Source organism: Cenococcum geophilum, assembly GCF_001692895.1.
Source record: "Cenococcum geophilum 1.58 unplaced genomic scaffold K441scaffold_37, whole genome shotgun sequence".
In the NCBI taxonomy this organism is placed as follows: Eukaryota; Fungi; Ascomycota; class Dothideomycetes; order Gloniales; family Gloniaceae; genus Cenococcum; species Cenococcum geophilum.
The window spans coordinates 582,547-602,102 of NW_027137595.1; the positions used below are offsets into that span (position 1 = coordinate 582,547).

Sequence of the window (19,556 nt, forward strand, 5' to 3'; positions counted from 1 at the left end):
ATTCACGAAAATAATGCGTGAACTTAACAAAATCTACCTCTATTATTATAAAACTCTATCCCTTAACCCGCTGAGGTGCAACGCTTGGGCCAGTTTCAGGGCCGTGCAGGAATACTGTGTGCAGTTCTCATCATGAACAATGAAACAAGAGCCTCCTATTGGCCAGGCCTTATCGATAACACTGCGCCCAAAGCAGCGGGTTAAGGGATAACCCTTAACCCGCTGCTTTGGGCGCAGTGTTATCGATAAGGCCTGGCCAATAGGAGGCTCTTGTTTCATTGTTCATGATGAGAACTGCACACAGTATTCCTGCACGGCCCTGAAACTGGCCCAAGCGTTGCACCTCAGCGGGTTAAGGGATAAATTATACCAAGTTAACCCCCCACGTTATAAAGTAGAGTTAATATATATTTAACCACTTAATGAAAAGACGCGTACATACTGTCAAGTGGGGAGAAATTTGATAGAGGGGGACTTGACAAGCAAAGTGGTGGAACTCTTTACCCGCTCCTAATATCGGTCGATCGAATTAAGGCTTGTCTCTACTAGTTTTTTGTCACCCAAATCCCCCCTAGATTTCGGTTTGAAAATTTTCCGAATACTTAGTAGGAGCTAGTTTGAACTTGCTGTCGAGTCAAACTTGCTGAAAAGCTCCCAGCAGATCTGCAAGAGGCCAGGATAAATCCCCAGTCCATAAAGCTATTGGGAGACTTGGGAACCGAGTTGCGCCGCGGCAACAATCTGATCCGCACCTCAAATCAAAAGCCGTCGTTTTTCTGTTGGGCGAAAGGCTGAGGGCGGGGATATCAAGAGGGGTTCATCAATTCGGGTAATCCACAACGCGTCTTCAACATTGTCAATGTAAATAAAGAGTCGGCAATGAGAGCGTGCGGAGTAGGCAATGTCTTGTTTGTGAGTCTAGCGACCCGATTCTAATGTCTAATTTCGGACTGTACCAGAAGAGGCCCCGGCCTTCCGAGACTTCCAGGGGCCAGTCCTGGAGATTCTACAACTGCACCACTATCGATAACACCCCAAATCTATCCTGGAATTGGGGTCTGAGTACCCAAGCCATAACGCCACGCTAAAAGATTATACTGAGAGGAGATCAGAGGCGATTTCCAACTGTTTCTCAGGCCCTAAATATGCTCTAGAAAGTAACCCCAGTATTAGATCACGTCTTTCCGTTCCCAGCCAACCGGCTTTAAGTGTTCAATTCCCTTTGTCGGGTGTGGCTTCGAAAGGTCCTTGTACTTGCTCACGTAGGGATTGGGGTCATTCTTCTGGTTGAGATTTCCGAGAGTATGGTTAACCTCCCTGTGCTTAGCCTCGTCGGCTCTGATATATAGGAGTAGGTCCCGCATAGTTCTGCTACCTTCAGGCATGTTCCAGTATTTGACGGCAATCTCAGGAGCCATCGTCTTCTCCCACAGTGGAAGTCTTCCAGCCTCTAGATCCGCAATCTGTCGAGTGTACGTCAAGACTGCCTCTTCTTCGAGGTAACCAACGAAGCGGTGGCAAGTGCGAGGCGAGATTAAGTATGCAACGAACATGGCGTTGAAGAACACGCCTTGTGCTCCGAGGACCAGTAGACGCATGAACCAACCTGGTTCGGCCATCTTGAGGAATGTGAGGAGGTGCATGCGTTCGTTGTAGGATTCTTCAAGAAGAGTCTCAATCCTGACTTTTCATTAGCACTACCACGGAAAAGCGCTTCTAGGCTAGGGGCACTTACCATCCATTATCTCTTTTCATTCGTCTCATGCTGTGAAGGTGACGAAGCATCCCAGCAACCATTCCTGGAACTCCTGCAACACTCTCAAGAAAGATGTTTCGAGTCATGTATTTTTTTTCGTTCATAGCATATTTCTTGGTGGCTGCAGCCGGATCTTTCTTAGATAATGCTACGGCCTTGTCATGTTTGTAGCCGGAGACAAAGTCTAAGCCAAAGCGTAAAACACGCACAGCAGCTAGCGCCACCCAATCCGACCAGGTTTTAGCTTCGCGGTGTGCTACCGTGACAGCTCTCATCTGCTGTTCCGTGTAACTATTTCAGGCCATTAGCTAGTATCATTGGGAAGCCATGGGCGAAGCTGACATTGGATGAGGCCAGGCAGGTTGTGTCTCTCTGACATTCTCCGTCTCTGCGAGAGGAGGGAAGAATTCTTTAATTCGAGGGGTTGGGGTAGTGGAAAAGTTCCGATGAGAGTTGCGAAGCTGAAGCTGATGAACGACGATATAAGCAGGTCTAGTGCCAATGTTTGTCGGACTAGATAGGCCACTAAAGGCCTTGAGGATTTGGGCAGAAGTCCGCTTGGAGGCAAATGCTCCACAAGATGTTGCCGTTCTTGTCGGGAGCATTGAATGAAGTATGAAGTTGGTATTAGATATAAGTTGAAGTCCGATGGTGGTTAATATGGAGTAAGCAACAAGCTGAGGCAGCAACGGCAGCCTTTATATTGTTTTCACAGCAGTACTGTCAAAGGCCCGAATTGACCGTGGAGCTTATATCGGAACAGCAAAATAAGCAATGGTGAACGACAGGATGAGTCATCTGGATGTCCGGCTTTCATGGGAATAGACCCCATTCCGACCAGAGAACGCGCTGCAACCCGAGACATGCTAGCCACCATCACTTCGTATCGGGATTTGTCAAGGGCAACGGTGTTTGGAGGACACCGGCTGAAGATTGTGTCATTTGACAAGGTTACATGAGGAACTCTGCGGCTGAAGCTGTCAGAGATGAACAGCCAAAGAGGATTTGTCGGAGAAAGAAACCAACTTTTGCAGTCAGATGACTGCTGGAGTCTTTGTTCTGACGGCGCTTCCGACTTGTTTTCGTTGACCGTTTCTTTGCTCCGTCTCGGCGTCTCGGCGTCTCGGCGTCTCGCTTGCACAGAATCCAGCTGCAACTAAGGCCGAATTGAACAACCGGTTGAAATCATTGAAATCAACATTCAAGCTGACCATCTGTCTCCCTACGAAGGAGAGCCTATAATATATCCCCTATGTCTACAGATAAAGTCTTGCAGTCATTCTGTTTACCTGTTTGTTCAATCGGTTTACACGTAGAGGCTATTTGCAGGAGTCCAACAACTCCACTCGGATACTTGGGAATGCAGGCGACCACCGTATAAGATGGCTGGTTCTAGCGGAAGGCGCACCAGCGAGTCCTCCTACCTACTGTAGCTGTCCAAGGAGTATTTTCTCTGCGTCAGGATTCCTTGTCGAACCCCTTTCTTCCTATTTTGTGTGAATAAGAACCCTTCTATTTATATTAATTCGAATTCACGAACTGAATATTCCCCTTTCTCTACTCCCTCCATTAACGTCTGAAACCAGAGGTTAGTAACACACCAAGCTAAATAACCAAGGCAATAAGCATGACTTACATGCATCACCGACCAACAGATATTGTTCCTTACGCTTTCTCAGCACGAATGGTACATGTGCACCCTTGAACACAATAACAATATATTCCTCTGCAACATGTTGCCGTCCAACATTTATGTACCCTTTCTTTTTAACGATAAGAATAGAGACGGCGCAAGGGACTCGGATTTCGAAGCCGTACACTTTCGAGAAATTGCTGTGGTTGGCAAGCTACATCTTTGTCCATTCGGAGGCGCTTGTCTCGCCAATCCTTGATATGATCAATCGGGACAAGGAAGGACACACCCTATTCGTATTTAGAAGTTATTGTTCGCCAAAAAGCTTCTCCTGCGTCCCTGCTAGCTGCGTAATTAAGGCGAACTTCGTCAAGCACAAGTGCTGCTTCCTCCCACAAGTTGAGCTGGGCATAGAACTTCTGTTGGTCCCTAACCGGGCCCCTTTCTTGTGTGGGATTCCGCTGAAATGGATCCTCCCGGAGACAGCCTGAGGTAATGTTTTAAAACGCAATACAATCTATACCACCACATAATTCAGACCGAATCGGCTTATGACCAAAACAGCAAGGCTCAGGCCTCAGATTTCAGCGAATTTTCAGCATTTGTGGTTTATAATCGCCAAGTGATAAAGCTTCCCCGTGCATTAGACCATGAACGTAACACTCGCCTATGACAATGAAGGAACCATCACCGGAGGGTCGGAGGACGTAGGGGACTTCGGAACCATGAAGAATATAAATAACGTCTCCGACCGCTGTAGTCTTGGGGACACAGGCAAGTCTTCCCCTCTGAGTGCGGCTGAATCGCCGCCTTCCCGACCACATGTAAAGAGAAGACTCTATAAGGGCGCCAGTGTTGTGATTATCGTTGTACCATTCATGGAACGCTCTAGAAAGGTTAATCAGCTCTTTGGAGCGGACATGACCCGAAGGGTCTCTGTCTATAGTAACATCACATATTCTAGTCCTTGAGTCCCAGGTTTGCCGGATGTATCGAATTGGAGCTAGTAGTGGATCGATGGTTCGAAAGGAGTGCTCGGGCGTGACGATATCATCCGGCTCACAAAGACAAAATCTGAGAATTGAAGGAGCTGCCTTCATGAATTCTAGGTACTTGCGAAAGTACTCGGAGTAAATCTTTGGGGCTGGATAGCCGTCGCCGGTTAGGCTGCAAGTCATGGTTCGCCAAAACTCCTCATAGCGTCTAGCTGCCATTGTGTGTCTTCCTCCAGCTGCTATATTCCAGCACTCCTGAAGCCATTGATTGATTAATACAATCTGCTCGATAGCGCCTTCATCGATCTGAAACAGCGAGGTTGACTTGATAAATCGAGGCACGGGACCAAGAACGCCGACTGAATCAATTGCACTGCCTTCAACGTGTAGCACAGTACTGTTATGTGAGAACCATGCCTCTTTCTTGATCGCTCCTGAGGCCGAAAACTTGGTCTTACCACTATAGCGAACAAACGGATCAATGTTCTCAACTCGTGTCCAGTCTGGAGCCCAAGAAGGGAGCCGTAGCTGCTCAGATCCGGATGGGGTTGCGCAAGCGAGTGACCTGAGACTTCCACACCTAACGATATCCTAGATAGCGAACCGCTTAAACAGCGCCGAGGTAGAAAGTGAGTAATTAAAGTCAACTTCCCAGTCATACAAGTATATATCACGGCCCTGTGAAATGCTCATGACGGCAAATACCCTATCCTTGGGGTCAGAACACTCACAGAAGCGTGTCGCAAGCATGACATGAAACAGAGGATCAGTGAATTCCTGGAATGTAGGACCCCAAAACTGTTGTTTCATCATACGCTGTACTTTCATATCTTCTATGGCAGATACATTGACGCAGACATGGCCGGCGTACTGGTCCAGGAATATGGTGGCAAGACCATGACTCTTCAGATCCCAGAGGGCGCTTGAGACAACACTTCACGGTATTTTCTGTCCACCACACAGTACCACAGCGCATTTTGCGTTCGCTACCTCTTGGATCACCCATAGGCGATGAAACCAAGAACGATGGAGGAGGTTGATGAGCGGCTGCCAGTCAAGTTCTTTCAAAATTGCTCCTTCAACTTCTCTTCGGATAACCGGCTCGTTCCAAGCCTTTGACCATTTTACCCGTCTGAAGAGGCGTGGGGTTTCTTGCCGCCAGCTATATTGCCGCCAGAAGTAGAAACGCAATTTTCTGATAACGTGAAACGCGTCTCCGACATCTTGTGTCTCTTCTCCAAGCCATATGATCACTCTCACAGCTCTGAAAAAGACATCTCCCATAATACGTACTTGTAGACAGCGCTCTTCAACGTCACTCTGATCGATCCATAGATAATCGATCCATAGAACGCGTACCACTTCTGGCAATCGAAGTTGCTTTAGAGCGGAATAGAGATTGGAGCCTACGCTGACACATCCATGAGGGCTACGTATAGTATGTGCTGGGATATCATGGTCCCACGGATAAGATAGTGCCTCGTATATGGGGCGCCTGCCCTGGAGTGAAATGTGTTCTAGATGATAATAAATTTCTTCGTTGCCTGTCCCAGGATGGAGGAACAGGAGTCGCACTTCGTGCTTGTAGAGCAGCTCACGGTAGTTCTCAGACCCAGCACCGTCTGATTTGACTGGACCATGTGGAGGAAGCAGCTCGTGCCAGGTCGCAATATCGTCAAACTCATATCCGCCGACGTCGTCCAATTCTTCCTCAAACGAGTGCAATGAATGCTTGTAGAGCCCCCTAAACAAGAGGACAATTGGTAAAGAGAGTAACGACACGTAATATACTCTAGCAACGCAACGCGCCTCAAAGTCGCCGCGCGGTCTTGAATTACTCCTCTCTGTAGATGGGTTGAAATAAGCTCTACGAAATATATGCGCTCGATATCCATTCAAGAGATAAGGTCGGTGGGGTATTGTGAAACCTTGCGCAGGCTGCGAAGTTCGGGTCAGCGTCGAGCGAAGGATCTTTGATGCGACTTGTGCTAGGCACGGTCGCAAGAGTAACATATTATGCGTATATAGCAGCTGCTAATTTTGATATTAAAAACCTTGATAATAAATATCTTTCGAGCAACTAGAGAATTGACGCTCGCTGTCACTGCTATACCTCAGCTCGTTGGCGAGGCTGTATTGCCCTGCTTACGTATAATATACTGTAAACCGGGGCCAAAGTTACAGCCTTACTTTCTGTCAGGCTACTGAGTAGGCTGGTGGAAAATGATACATGATACTCTGAGGAAGAATCTAAGGGGCTCGGTGGCCCGAGAAGGTATCTACGCGATAGCCCGCGCGCTGTCACGTGACATATCACGTGACACGCCGCTGACCTCAAAGAGACTGCCCAAGTACATCGGTGAACTAAAATTCTAGCCACAGTTCTCATCCATATTCGAAGCACCGGATTTCTTAGTTTTCTAAACGTTGCAACTACGCTTCGCAACCTTGCCATTTGCTGTCCAGCAAACAGGTCCTTTCACACCGTATCTTGTCAGTCTCTAGATCCTACAAGAATGTGAATTACCTGTAAGCTGGTATAATTCAAAATTGATCTCTTCGCCGTTATTCAGCATCACTTGCGATGTCGATGCCTAAGGTTAGTAAATCCAGATCCGTTGAACGGACGATTAGGAATGAGAACTCTGTTTATTAAATGTGGCTCTAGGGCCTCTATATATACATGAGGTAGGTGTATGCAACAGAGATAGGTGGTAAGACTTATGAGGGTAAGCAGCTGAGTGGTGAGATATACGAGAGTAAGCAGCTGAAAATAGTAAGCAAGTCCGATTTGGGTCGACAAGATCTTAAGGTATAAGCCTTACGTGGGCGATCGATTTGAAGTAGTGAAATATGCGAGACAATACTCTCTCGTCACACCAAATCGTGGCTAATAATCAGAACAACTGATTCAATAGTAAGCTTGCTTCCCAACCAACATTGTTCCTTTGCCGAATGCCGCTGATACTGATGAGGGTGACGCTGATAAAATCAAGTGACCTCACGTTCTACTCCCTTTCCAATCCCTTCTACTATTACTGGAAAGCATTAGAGCAGAGCTCTTGCAGAGCATTTGGTAGAGCGTTTAGCAGAGCATTTAGTAGAGCTTTTATAGAGCTACGTATAGGCGTGTAGGGGCGATTAATTGTAGAGACGTTTATAAAGATATTTATACGGTCGTCTGATTGATTATGTAAGCGTATACGGGCATTTGTATGGGCGATTGATCAGTTAATTAATTATAGACGTTTGTAGAGTTGTATGTAGAGACGTTCGCAGAGCTGTTTATAGGCGTCTGATTGATTGTATGCGTATTTGATTAATTGATTGATCGGTTGGCTGATTGATTGTATAAGCAATTATAGAGACTTTCATACGGGCGTTTAATTGATCGATTCATCTTCGAAGAAAGTCACAACAACCAATGACGTCGAGCTGATGACAAGCGAGCCTAAGCGAGGTGTGCGAATGCAGGAGGCAAAAGCCCAGCGGGTGAAAACACCTGCAGTACGGTGTGCACAACTCCTTCGTACGGGCATATTCCCGGTCGCACATCACTTTTATCGATAGTATGTGAAGGCAAACGCATCTCCACGAGAGCCTTTAGGCGTTCGTTGCCTCCTGCAAAAGTCGCGTCGTTTTGAGGCGTTTAACGCGTGTTCCGGATCAGCGGCGTCAATTTCCGACACAAGTCTCAAATGTAACTTATGTCTGAGCATAACGACCTTACTATCACCGAAACCCCTTAACAACACCTATGAGATACACGTCAATAAACACCTCGGATCACCATTTGACAAAGCCCATCTGACATATACTCCCGTATCGAAGCAGTTCCTGCGCCAACGGGCCCTACGGCCTCCACTGTCTTGTTGCCAAGTCATCATGGCCGAAGACACCTCACCCTTTCCCATTGACCGACCGGGTTCTCCTTCACCATGGGTTTCACCCTCTCTCGCAATCTTATCATGTCCTCAACTCGACCGGTCGGTGTCGACTGCCTCCTCGGTCTCTTCAGTCTCTGGGAGGTCGTCAAGTTCGCGACTTTCGGACAGCGGCGTCCCGGGGAGGCGGCGAGGTTACATGCGGCCGCAGGCGACGGTGTTTGCAGACTCGGCAAGACATAGGGAGAGCGTTATGAATCTGGGCACTATCGCACATCTGCAGTACTACTTCGCGAGAACTGGTCTGTTGGACGGGAAAGGGGCACAACTGGCGAAGGCTCGGAAAACCAGTGGTACAAGTTGCCCTGGGACTCCGACAACCGAAACTCTGAACACTCTATCATACCTCTCGATATCGACTGATAAGGACTCGGCGTATAATGGATCTGGCCTTGCGCTGGACGACGCACATCACGGGGACGGATTGGTGGAAAGCCCAATCGACCAGGAGGACGCTTCGAGCAGCTGGGAAGACTATCAGGAACCAATGATGCTTCCACCGACTGTCAGTACATACAAAAACACGCCAGTTTACGTGTCTCCACCCCCAGACATGGTCGTTCTGAGGAGGGAACTCCTAGAGGCCATAGAAGATGCCCTCAAAGTGTTAACGGAACTAGAAAAGGGACAAGCACCAGGCCTGGAAAAGGATAGTGCTACCGCAGAGTCAGAGTCACAAGGGTGGTACGAGATACAGGGACTACATCTTCTCGATGTTGTTACCTTGGCTATTCGAGCGGCCAAGAACTACTATACTGCACACGAACACCCTCAACGATTATATTCAATCAAGTCAGAACGGCAGATACGGTCCGAATTGTATCAAGTTCTAGACGTTCTCAAACGCCTGGCAGCGAGGAATTTTGCCGGTGGAGTTAAGTCGAGTGAACGGGAGAGTATTACATCGTGGGCCCTGAGCATCTGCCAACTCCTCGAAACGGAAGAAGAGAAAGAACGGCTCGAACAAGAAGAGCGGGAACGGTGGAGCTGGCGTGAGGGTGATTGGAGTGGCAAGGAAAGAGAGCGAGAACTACTTTTTCTACGGTCCTTTGACCCTAATCCCGAACAGCTGCCCGCGTGGACCGAGCCTTCAGAGGGCGCACAACTCCCAACACCGTTCCTGGAAGCTCTTCAAAACGGTCTACGCCTGATCCATCTACACAACGAGCTGGTGAAAAAGTCGAGACGGCATTTTGAGGAAATCAAAACCTATCACACGGACACGGCGAAACCATACCGCTGCGCCGAAAATCTTCGATATTGGATCAAAGCAGCAGAGCTCAGGTGGGACGTGAAGCTCGACGTCGATGTAATGGGTGTGGTCCATGGTACGGACGACGCGGCCTGGAGGAAACTCGATCAAGCCTTGTTGGCGTGGAGCAAAGGCGTGAGGGAGGAAATAATATCAGAATGGAAAGAACAGAGGAAAGCATCACAGAAGAAGACACCGACACTGCGAATCGACGCAGGACTACAACCGGGAGTGAGCAGTATGGCATAGAGGGCATAGAGGGCGTAATGGGCTTTTCTGGGCTTTTGGAAATCTGTACAGGATGCCTTTTTGGCTTTTACGGATGTTGTAATATGGTTTTGAGATTGGTGGAGATGACATTCTGGCATATGTTTTTTTGGTCCCTGACAACGGCCTAGCGTACGCCTTGTCTCTCTCCATAGTTTGAAGATACCCCCCCAACTCTTACAGTTTCACCGCGCAGAGCCCAGTGCGTCGAAGTACATGCGTGCATTAGCAAAGTGATGAGTGTATTGGTTGTTCCACACACTACACAGTGCTTTGGGCGGCCTGGGTTGGACTGCAAGGGCGCGGCATCGTCCCCTTGGTTGTCGATCGTTCAATCTCCAGCGGAGGGGCCGTATCCCTGCTCGTGCCAGGGGTCTCACCTTGGGCTATTGCGTCTGCGCCTCTTTGATACGGAGAATATGTGAGAGGCCGCTGGAGACTTGCACTGCATCTGTTCTGCAGCTCACAGGGGAAGCAAGAGTTAAACTCTCTCGCTCGTCGCAGCGCTTTAAGACGACCTCCGTTGCTGCCACATTTTTTGCCTCAAACGCGACGAGGGCCTGCAGGTCGCGTCAGGGAATCATTCAGCCCAGATAGGCGACAATTCCTTTTGCAGCTCGCCCTCAACTCAACATTATTCAATTCACAACCAAGAACTACTCCTACCAGCAACCTTTGTTATCGAGAGCCTTCGCTCCTCCATGACGGCTCGCAGCCCAGCAAGCCAGCCGTTCACGACTTTGACGACCCCATCGCCCGCTTCGCCCTCCGATGCCAGCCCCAAGCGAAGCCAACGTGGCCGACCTCATTCTCACATAGAGCTATTCACCTCGACGCCCACGCATCCGACTGACACCCCGGATAACGCCACTGACACCCCACTGGACGGCCGCCGCATCGTACGAAAACCCTCTCCCGGCCTATTGGCCCGCATGAAACTTTTAGACATCCGGAATAAGAGCCGTGTTGTCTCAAGCCCGGTGTTAGGACAGGACAAAATTGGGAGAATACCAGAGAGTCAGCTTCGGGAACTAGACAATTTACACAGAGATAGTTCTATTAGGATCCAGCGACGAGGAAGTGCTTGGAGCGGGCCTCACCCTGGCCTTGTGCCTCAACTGACTGGAGACAGCGTTCCGGCAATGGATCGGGACCCTAGCTTTGAAAGCGACCATTCCTCAATTATTAGTACAAGTGATAGGATTGTGCCGTCCGACTCTGAGCAGGATGATACACCGGACACTGTCGGGGAGGATACACAGAAGTACCGGTTACCGGATAATAGCAGAACAAAAAGTCTTTCACAATCCACAACAGAGACAGCAAATAGCTCAGAGCAAGACCTGTCAAGAGCACCTACTCCTCCACCAAAAGATCCACCACGAAATTCACAAGCTTCGGCTCTTGATGGGTCTGACACCGAAGGTCAAATCGATGTCGCGTCATACTTTGCACGACGCAGTCACATTGCTCGGGCTAATTCTATCTACACATTATCCCGAGTGTCGTTCACCAACCAGATTCAACAATTGACTTCCATATCATTGCCACCTGCATCCTCATTGTCATCAAGCATCTCGGCAATACCAACATCGACGGCTGCCGGGCGGGCGTTGCATGATGCTGCTGGGCAAATCAAGTTATGGATGTCGAAGGCATCCGAAGTCCTGAATGGTCTTGATGCAGAAGACGATGTTGAATGGGCTGCTGCAGCAGGAAGAGAAGGTCTTGCCGAGGTCGATACCGCAATTGGCCGTTTTGAAAGCCTCGTTACAGTCTACATCACTGCGATTGAAGAGCTGCAGTCACGGCCAGATATCTCAATATTACCAAGCAAGGACCTCGCGAGACTTGTTGGACAAATGGATGAAATTGTCCGAGATTGGCAGAAAATTAAGCAGACGTTGAGAGGAATTAAGGGGCAAGTGGAGATCGCAATGGAGTGGGAAGAGCTCTGGAACACTGTACTGGGAGAAATCGGCCTTGAGATTGAAAACCTAAGTCGTCTCGTCTTCGAGATGGAAGAGCGCCGGCACAGGGCGATTACTGAATCAGTCACCGAATCAGCGGAAAAGTTTGATATTGCAGAACTGGAGACTATTGTCGAAGAAAAACCTCGGCAAGCCAGGGTCAACAACCGATTCAGCCTACCCCCAACCTTCTCAGTCAGCTCCCCCATCTCGCCAATTCCACAAATCGAAAAGGAGAATTCGAAATTGCTTGCACTTTTCGCAAGAATGCAGCCTCTCCGTGCTTCTCTTGACTTCCTTCCAATGAGACTGTCCTCCTTCCAAGCTCGAGGGAGTAAAATTTTCCCAACAGCCTGCGAGGAGTTGAACAGACGGAGGGATGTACTTGAGACAGAAGAGAAAAGGCTCGAAGCTGACGCTGATGCATTAAGAGAGGAACTTGGCGAGGATAAGTGGGTCCATAGCTTCAGACAAGCCGGTAGTAAAGCGCTTGCTATGTGGAACTCACTCACCAAGAGCATCCAAAAGCTCCGGCAAGCCATTGAGGAAGGAGATGATGAGAAGCTGGCTAGCAGAATCTCGACGTACAAGGATAAGAGGGAGCATTACCCACCGTCAATGAGGAGGGTACTAGAGCTTATTGACATTGAAATGAAGAATCGGTCGACTGTGAACGGCGAAATTTTGAGGATACAGCAAGATGTACGACAGAAGGTGACTGAACTTGAGGCTGATATTCGAGAGATGGATGCTATTCTAGAAGACTTTAACTCTAACAGGAAGCTGCGAGACTCGGTGTCAACGGTTTTCTCTGCTCGAACAGAACATTCCATGTCTAGCAGTGCCATCGACACACCCGGCAGTTCACCAGCATCTTCCGTGATCCTTATGAGTCGCAAGAGCAGCGATCACGGACCATCTACACCCAACGCGGGTAGCAAGTCTCGGCAAGGCAGCTTTGCCAGTTCTAGATCGTCGGTGCCTACGAGTAGGAGGTATTCAAGCGTGCCATCGAGCGCCAGTGGTGTAAGTCATATTCCTCGCAAATCGTTAGGCTCGCGGCTCGATTCGATCCCTTCCTCTTTCCCGTCGTATGTTAGTCCGAACACTCCGACGTCTTCAGTTCGTTCTACCACTCCCCGATCTGACAGATCGGAAACAAAGCCCCGGTGGAATGCTTCTACAAACTTGAACGACACAGTCATCGGACATAACTTCAAGCCTCTCTCAGCTACCACACCATCTCCCCATCGTAAACTCACGCCACCTCGCACCCTTCGATCGGTCTCTTCACATTCTGCTATCCCCGTTCCAAGCCCATTGAGTCGCACCTCCGAATTTTCACCGCCAGCAGCTTCCACTCTCGTCCGCCCCTCTTCAACCACACCATCACAGCAACCTCCAACAAGCAAGCGACTCTCTCTAGTTCATTCGCCCTCAACGCCCCTCCGGCATGCAGGCTCCAGCATTCGAGCACCAAGCACCAGCTCCAATATTGCCACCGTTGGCAGCAGCAATCGCCGTCTCAGCACCATGGTCGAACCCGCCGAGTCGGAGGACACGGCTGAAGAGAGTCCAACCTCTAGACCAAAGCCTGCCCGACCATCCAGCGTAATGAACAGCCGGCGAAGCAGCCTACTACCCCAGGCCAAAGGCCGCACATACAGCGGGACGGGGCGGGACAGCCGCATGGGCGGTGGACGGGAGAGCCGTCCCGGCGGGCGCAACGCCAGCATGAGCGGGATCATGACGGGCGAGGAAAAGCCGCGCTGGCGAGGTTAGACGCAACATCCCACACCTTTCCGCTCTCTCTCCCAACTTCCATCCCTTTCTCTCTCTCCAACGAGCTCGTCCAGAGCTCTGTTCCTGTAGTTGATGCTGGATGTTGGCTCCACTCCTTGTCCTTTTTTCCCTCTCCAAATCGCGCTTGTAGCGTTCCTAGTCTTATTTAGCGCGTGGAGTCGCATTTCTTGGTTTTCCTTCGAAATTACCCATTTACCGTAGGGCCCTTCCACTTTTTTTTTTCTTTTTTTTCTTTGCATTATACTCTCTCTGGTCTTGGAGCCGCTTCTAGGCTCTTTTGCCCCTCGCTTCTGACGCGCATTATGTGTGCGCTCTTGTCGGAATTTCAAGGGGCCTGTTTTGAGCTCCAAGGCGTTTTTGGCGCGCTCGTGGGACGGTGTGTCTTAGGGATGGATAGGGGGGACTTTATGTTCCTTCTACCTTCTTTCGGTGTGAAAACTGAGGGGTAGGACTTTGTGGATGAGATGGTTTGTGGAAGGGGAATATGAGGTGGGAAGAATTTAGGCTAGATAGTCCATAGTCGGTGGTGAATAGAACGATTTGAAGATGTGATTTGGGCCGTGGTGTTTATGTATGCTGTAGTTGGTGTTGTTTGCTAATTTAGCGCTCGAGGCGGGAAGGAGAAGATGTTCATGGTTGTGTTGGAATTATAGTGATGATGAAAATAGAGGATCACAAAGATTGGGCAAGTATCCCTTGGACTGGTACAATTCGTCCTACCGTTATCGATAAGAACTAGCCAATAGGATCAGTGGGGTCAAGGCTCCGTGATGAGAGATATGAGGTCATAGAATCCGCTGATTTCCATATACAATTGCTATATACACCCAATTTTTGGAGTTAAGTCGCTTAAGATAGGGTAACTAGTATTTATCGTTTCGGAAGAACGGAATTTTGCAAACAGCGAGGTTTAGAGGAAGATTTAGGGTGCCATGGTTGTTAAAATTCGCGATATATAAAGGCTCGAAGGAGGGCAACGGCCACGGCTGCGGGCGTATGTAATATCTAAATCTATATAGGTAATACGCGTACTTTTGATTCTAGCGTTTTGGTGTTCTGCGCACGGTCCAATTATCGTAGGACGCTACCAGCCCAAGGGATAGCAGGTTTTCTACTGTGAATAGATTTAGAACTATACCAATCTATAAGGTCCACACAGATCTACACTATGGAAAAGACAGCTATCACAGCCAGTAGTAGTTCCCACTATAGGCTGCACATTCTATTTAGAGACTTTGAGATTGTGGAACATATACGGCTGCAGAGATTGAAGTACTTATCATACCTCTCCCCCGCAACGGTGGCGTCCACACCTGTGCGGGAACACCAGAATCAGAAGTACGCGCATCGCCCATGATTCAATCAATATATTTTTATCAACCATGCCTCCTAATCGTACTTCTAACGATATAAACTTTTGTTCCACCGACTCAATACCCTATTCTACTAACTTGGGGCCGAACAACCTCCCCCGATGGCCGCCGGCCGCATTCGAACCTCTGCGGGTTGAGGATTTTTTCAGCACACCCTAAAACGTATTGATCCTATTAGCTAATTCTTATCGATAACGCGTGGACGAATTTTGCCGTTGCGGGGGATAAAATATCTAGACGATTAATTAGCTTCCGTAAGCAAGAATATCAATACTAGGGAATATAAGTTCAAACCCATAACGACAGGATGGGGAGTGCAAGGCATATTGGCGACTGCTCAGGTAACGGCTGTACGTAGTGGCAAAACATACTGATGCGAGTTTATCTACACTGCCTCAACTCGCGTATCCATCTGCGGGCCCCGGAAGCCCCGCTGCAAGTCTCCACATTTTAACGGTATTTTTAAGGACGCGTATGGAGGGGGGTTCCGCCTCCCTGTCAGACGGCTACCAGGGCGCCCACTTAACTGCCGAGAAGTCAAATATAGACCAGGACCACGCAAGTCAGAGCACCAATAAATGTCCAATCACCAAAACGTAGCAGTACCGATCCGTAATGAGCCTGGAGCGTTATTGAAGCGGTCAGGTGAACCGCTTCCTTCTGTTGGCTTTTACGGTCTTAGGGAAGCTTTACGAAGAGTGCATCGTGTTTGAGTGAAGCGATTCTATTGACGATTTCTAAGCCAGGGGCACTGTTACACCAAGGGACGATGGTGATGCTCTCAGGGTAAATGTGGGATGGACTAGTGTTCGGTTGGATTAAGGTAGTTCTAGTGGTTTTCTGGGCAATGCCATGCAACGACTGACATTGAGCACTTTGTCAGGGAGTGCCGGGGAGCTGGCGGTGGCGCATCCCAAGCATGGTTTGACGGCGCCTCGCCAATCCAGCCAGTCCCGGTGGGGTGATCAACCTCATGACGTTTCGCAAGACATCGATCAAGATTCGAGCATGCGCCTTTTTCCTACCATGTACCGCTACCCAAGCTGCTCGTCTCCCTCATATCTAACCCAAAGAAGTTTTCGACTCTGCCATCATTACTTTTGTTGCTTCTCAATGATTTTCCAAATTGCTCTAGCACTCTACAATTACACGTTGGCGGAATTTGAGCTGTCCGCTCGCTGTTTACACGCTCGCCACTCGTGCACCGAGACGGGTTGGCCTACTCTATATTAAGCTTTCGAGCTCAATATTTCAAATTCCCCTGTCCACACGTTCGTTCCCCATAGTCTGAGACAATTCCCGTTCTTGTTATTTCTACCCACCACCTTCACCCCACCTCCACCGTCGCTGAAGCTTCTCAATGAAACAACATGCATCATACCAGCCCGTCTCCTCCACGCCGCGGCGGAGGTCCGTCTTCATGGAAGTCGGTCTGGTAAACGAAGAAACCTTTCGACGACAAGCAACAACGCCAATTCTAATACCTAATCTGTCACCGAAGCACGTGCGTCCTGTACACCGTGTCCGATTTCGAAGCAAGACGGATATCTTCGAGGAAGAGGAGAAGGGCGAGGGCGAATGGGAAGATGTCGGCAACACTGACTCGGACCGCTCAACGGCCGAAGACGATGGGACGCTGTCGACCATGNCACTACGCCCAAACACACATATTAGAACTTACTCGCGCCTGTATCGGCTAGGCATACTAGCATTTCTACTTGCTGTCATGTTACCGCTCTTACAAAACAACCCGGTTGTGGGGGATAATAGACATACCCTATTTGGTGCAAGAGGAGGTGCCGTACCTAGCACCCCAGCCAAATATATGGAGGAAGTTGCGGAATTTTTAAGGCGAGGCGATACTCCTACCGACGTTTGCACAAGATGGAGCCATCAAAGTATGTCTATCCTCTTTCAAAGCATAAGAAGAAATGCTGATGAGACACAGCTGCCTTGGTCAACGGAACTCTCTATATTTATGGAGGCAGGAAAACCACTGATGCTCAGCAAACGAGTGATACTTGGAGTAAGCGCCCTGAATGGCTGTCGCTTTATTCAATTGACCTAACACTCTCATAGATAACGACTTCCTCAGCATAGACCTCACTAAATCCTGGCAAATCTCCACACCCTCGCTGACGGGGCTCACTCAGCCTTCCGGTCCTCCTGCAGTTGCGAACGGATATCTATGGAATTCGCATACTTCCCTCTTCCTCTATGGCGGCGAGTTTTCGGACAATCCGGTCGAGACTCCGGTCGCCTTCGCCATGTGGGAATACGATATCGAGTCCTTATCATGGATTCAGCACAGTAGCCCATCGACATCCTCCGGCCAGAATGCTGAAGGTGATGGCCAGGCCATTCAGCGTGCCGCTGAAGGTGCTGGATTCAGTGTCTCAACGCTTGGACGAGGATGGTACTTTGGTGGCCATCTCGACTACTTGACTACGCAAGGCTGGAGTATCCAAGTCGCAAGAGTCTACTTGAAAAGTTTGGTCGAGTTCACGTTCCCCGGGTTTACTAATAATGCTGTTAACGCGCTGTCGAGCGGCAAAACTGCTGGCAGTGATGGTACTTGGCGTAATGTTACCCAGGGTGGCCTCCAGGACGAAGCGGGATTCACTGAACGTGCCGACGGAATATTAGTATATGTCCCTGGTTTTGGTGCTGAGGGGATACTGTTGGGTCTTGCTGGGGGCACCAATGCCACCTTTGTAAGTGCTATGGCTTCGTAATATCTTTAAAGCGGAGAAGAGTTCTAATGTTCATCCGCAGACTCAAATGAATGTCATTGACGTCTACGACATCGCCAATTCCACATGGTACAAGCAATCTACCAGTGGAAAGACACCCGAATACCGTGTTAATCCTTGCGCTGTGGTAGCAGCCGCTGCAGAGTACGTTTCCATCCTCATTTGTGTCTCCTCGTCATTTAGTTATTGAACCACTTCCACTCGCTTCCTCATGCGTATCCGGTCTCATACTGACAACCCCCACAGCGGCTCCTCCTATAACGTCTACATGTTCGGCGGGCAGAATCTCCTCCCTTACGGCCAGCAAACCCAATACGACGATATGTGGATTCTCTCAGTCCCTTCCTTCACATGGATCAGCGTTGACATGTCCTCTCAATCCGTCCCGCCTGCCCGCGCCGGACACACCTGCGACGTGTGGGACGGGCAAATGATCATCGTCGGCGGCTACGTCGGGCAGAACCTCTCTTGCGACAGCCCGGGCATCTACGTCTTCAATATGTCATCACTCGAATGGGCGAACCAGTTCACAGCGCTCACCGGCACGGCCGCGATGCAGACCTGGAGCGGCGACAAGAACAGCGGCGCCAACCCGCTCGGCCAGCAGAGCAACCAGCGCGGCTTCAACTCGTCCGCCGGTCTCGAGGGCTCCTACGGCTACGCCGTCCCCGCCGCCGTGCAAAGCGTCATCGGCGGTGACGCCACTGGCGGCGCAACCCTGACCGCCCCGGTCCAAACCCCCACCGACGGGCCTCTCGCCACAGGCAAACCCATCACCTACACCGTAACGGCCCCCAACGGCGCCATCGTCACCACGACCGCCGCGCCGAGCGGCGGCAATGGCGAGACCAACTCCGATAGCAAGAGCGGCACCAACATCGGCGCCATCATCGCCGGCGTTATCGCCGGCATCTTTGCGATCATCGCTGCTTACTTTGCGTTCTGCGCCTGGGTCTACCGCAGGCAGCTCATCCTGTACAAGAACCACGCCGCGATGGCGCAGCGCGCGGCGGCCGACCCGGCGCGCGCGGAGAAGGACGCGTTCATGCTGCCGCCGTCGCCGTCGGCGGGCGCGGGCGGGCGCGACGCGGGGTCAGCGGTTGGGTCGTCGGGGGCTGGGAGCAGGCCGAGCGGGATGAGGGGCGGGAGCGGGAGCGGGAGCGGGAGCGGGAGCGATGGGATTGCGGTTGTGGGCGGTGCGGGGACGGGGAATGCTGGCAGTTTGGGGAGGAGGAGCAGCTCGGGGAGTTCGACGGAAGATTTGTTGGCGGGGCAGGAGCCGACGTTTTGGGGGACTAGGGGCGTGTTGCTAAATCCGAGGAGGAGTTTGAGGGTTATTAATCGGGATTAATTTGGGGAGGGGGTTGGTGGTTGGGAGTGGGATGAAAATTAGAGGGGAAGGGGGATGTTACGAGATACTGATTTACGAATGTTCGGGATTTTTGCTGTTCTGTTCATGACTCTGCCTTTTTCTTTTCGCTCGATGGCTGTTGAGTTGTTGCTTGCTTGCTTCTGCTTTGTGCATTAAAGAGATACCACTTTCCTGTCTTTTCCTTTTGTTTGGTTTCTGCTTCTCCATCCGTCCTTCCCCCTCGCCCCTTTTTCTTCTGCACAGGGGGGAGGAGGGAGGGGTATATGGGCCGCTGAAATGGCCGGGGTTAATGAGCGTATAGAGACTAGGGGTGTAGGTCCAGGATTCAGCGTTCGTATTAATAGAGGTGAAGAGGCCATGGGAGGATAGGTGTAAATAGGTCGGCAGTGGCATACAGCAAGAGAAACAAAGCTGTTTAAATGAAAGATAGGATTAACT

The 19,556-nt window shown here is 50.1% G+C and overlaps 6 protein-coding genes across 6 annotated transcripts; 3 read left to right on the forward strand and 3 right to left on the reverse strand.

Annotated features, from left to right (window-relative positions):
• Window positions 1-872: 872 nt before the first annotated feature.
• K441DRAFT_664221 (alternative oxidase) lies at window positions 873-2,628 on the reverse strand. The gene is made up of 3 exons (XM_067649320.1): window positions 2,099-2,628; window positions 1,736-2,047; window positions 873-1,680 (listed from the first exon to the last, which is right to left on the reverse strand). Exons 1-3 carry the CDS (start codon window positions 2,359-2,361, stop codon window positions 1,170-1,172), a joined length of 1,086 nt encoding a protein of 361 aa, XP_067501199.1. The 5' UTR covers window positions 2,362-2,628; the 3' UTR covers window positions 873-1,169.
• A 1,969-nt stretch (window positions 2,629-4,597) lies between these two features.
• K441DRAFT_664224 (uncharacterized protein) lies at window positions 4,598-5,211 on the reverse strand. The gene has a single exon (XM_067649321.1). It carries the CDS (start codon window positions 5,195-5,197, stop codon window positions 4,976-4,978), a length of 222 nt encoding a protein of 73 aa, XP_067501200.1. The 5' UTR covers window positions 5,198-5,211; the 3' UTR covers window positions 4,598-4,975.
• A 127-nt stretch (window positions 5,212-5,338) lies between these two features.
• K441DRAFT_486572 (uncharacterized protein) lies at window positions 5,339-5,959 on the reverse strand (the record flags this gene model as incomplete). Its single annotated transcript, XM_067641940.1, has 2 exons — window positions 5,339-5,466; window positions 5,572-5,959. Coding segments are annotated over 2 exons (516 nt in total), but the record flags the coding sequence as incomplete, so codon positions are not given.
• Window positions 5,960-7,898: 1,939 nt separating this feature from the next.
• K441DRAFT_664226 (uncharacterized protein) lies at window positions 7,899-10,042 on the forward strand. Its single transcript, XM_067649322.1, has one exon. The coding sequence runs from the start codon at window positions 8,270-8,272 to the stop codon at window positions 9,827-9,829; it is 1,560 nt and encodes a 519-aa protein (XP_067501202.1). The 5' UTR covers window positions 7,899-8,269; the 3' UTR covers window positions 9,830-10,042.
• Window positions 10,043-10,548: 506 nt separating this feature from the next.
• On the forward strand, window positions 10,549-13,599 carry K441DRAFT_573970 (KAR9-domain-containing protein; the record flags this gene model as incomplete). Its single annotated transcript, XM_067644078.1, has 1 exon — window positions 10,549-13,599. The coding sequence occupies one exon, from the start codon at window positions 10,549-10,551 to the stop codon at window positions 13,597-13,599; it is 3,051 nt and encodes a 1,016-aa protein (XP_067501203.1).
• Window positions 13,600-16,027: 2,428 nt separating this feature from the next.
• Window positions 16,028-19,551, forward strand: K441DRAFT_698269 (kelch repeat protein-like protein). Its single transcript, XM_067653048.1, has 5 exons — window positions 16,028-16,891; window positions 16,942-17,019; window positions 17,073-17,707; window positions 17,769-17,890; window positions 17,993-19,551. Exons 1-5 carry the CDS (start codon window positions 16,354-16,356, stop codon window positions 19,095-19,097), a joined length of 2,478 nt encoding a protein of 825 aa, XP_067501204.1. The 5' UTR covers window positions 16,028-16,353; the 3' UTR covers window positions 19,098-19,551.
• Window positions 19,552-19,556: the final 5 nt, after the last annotated feature.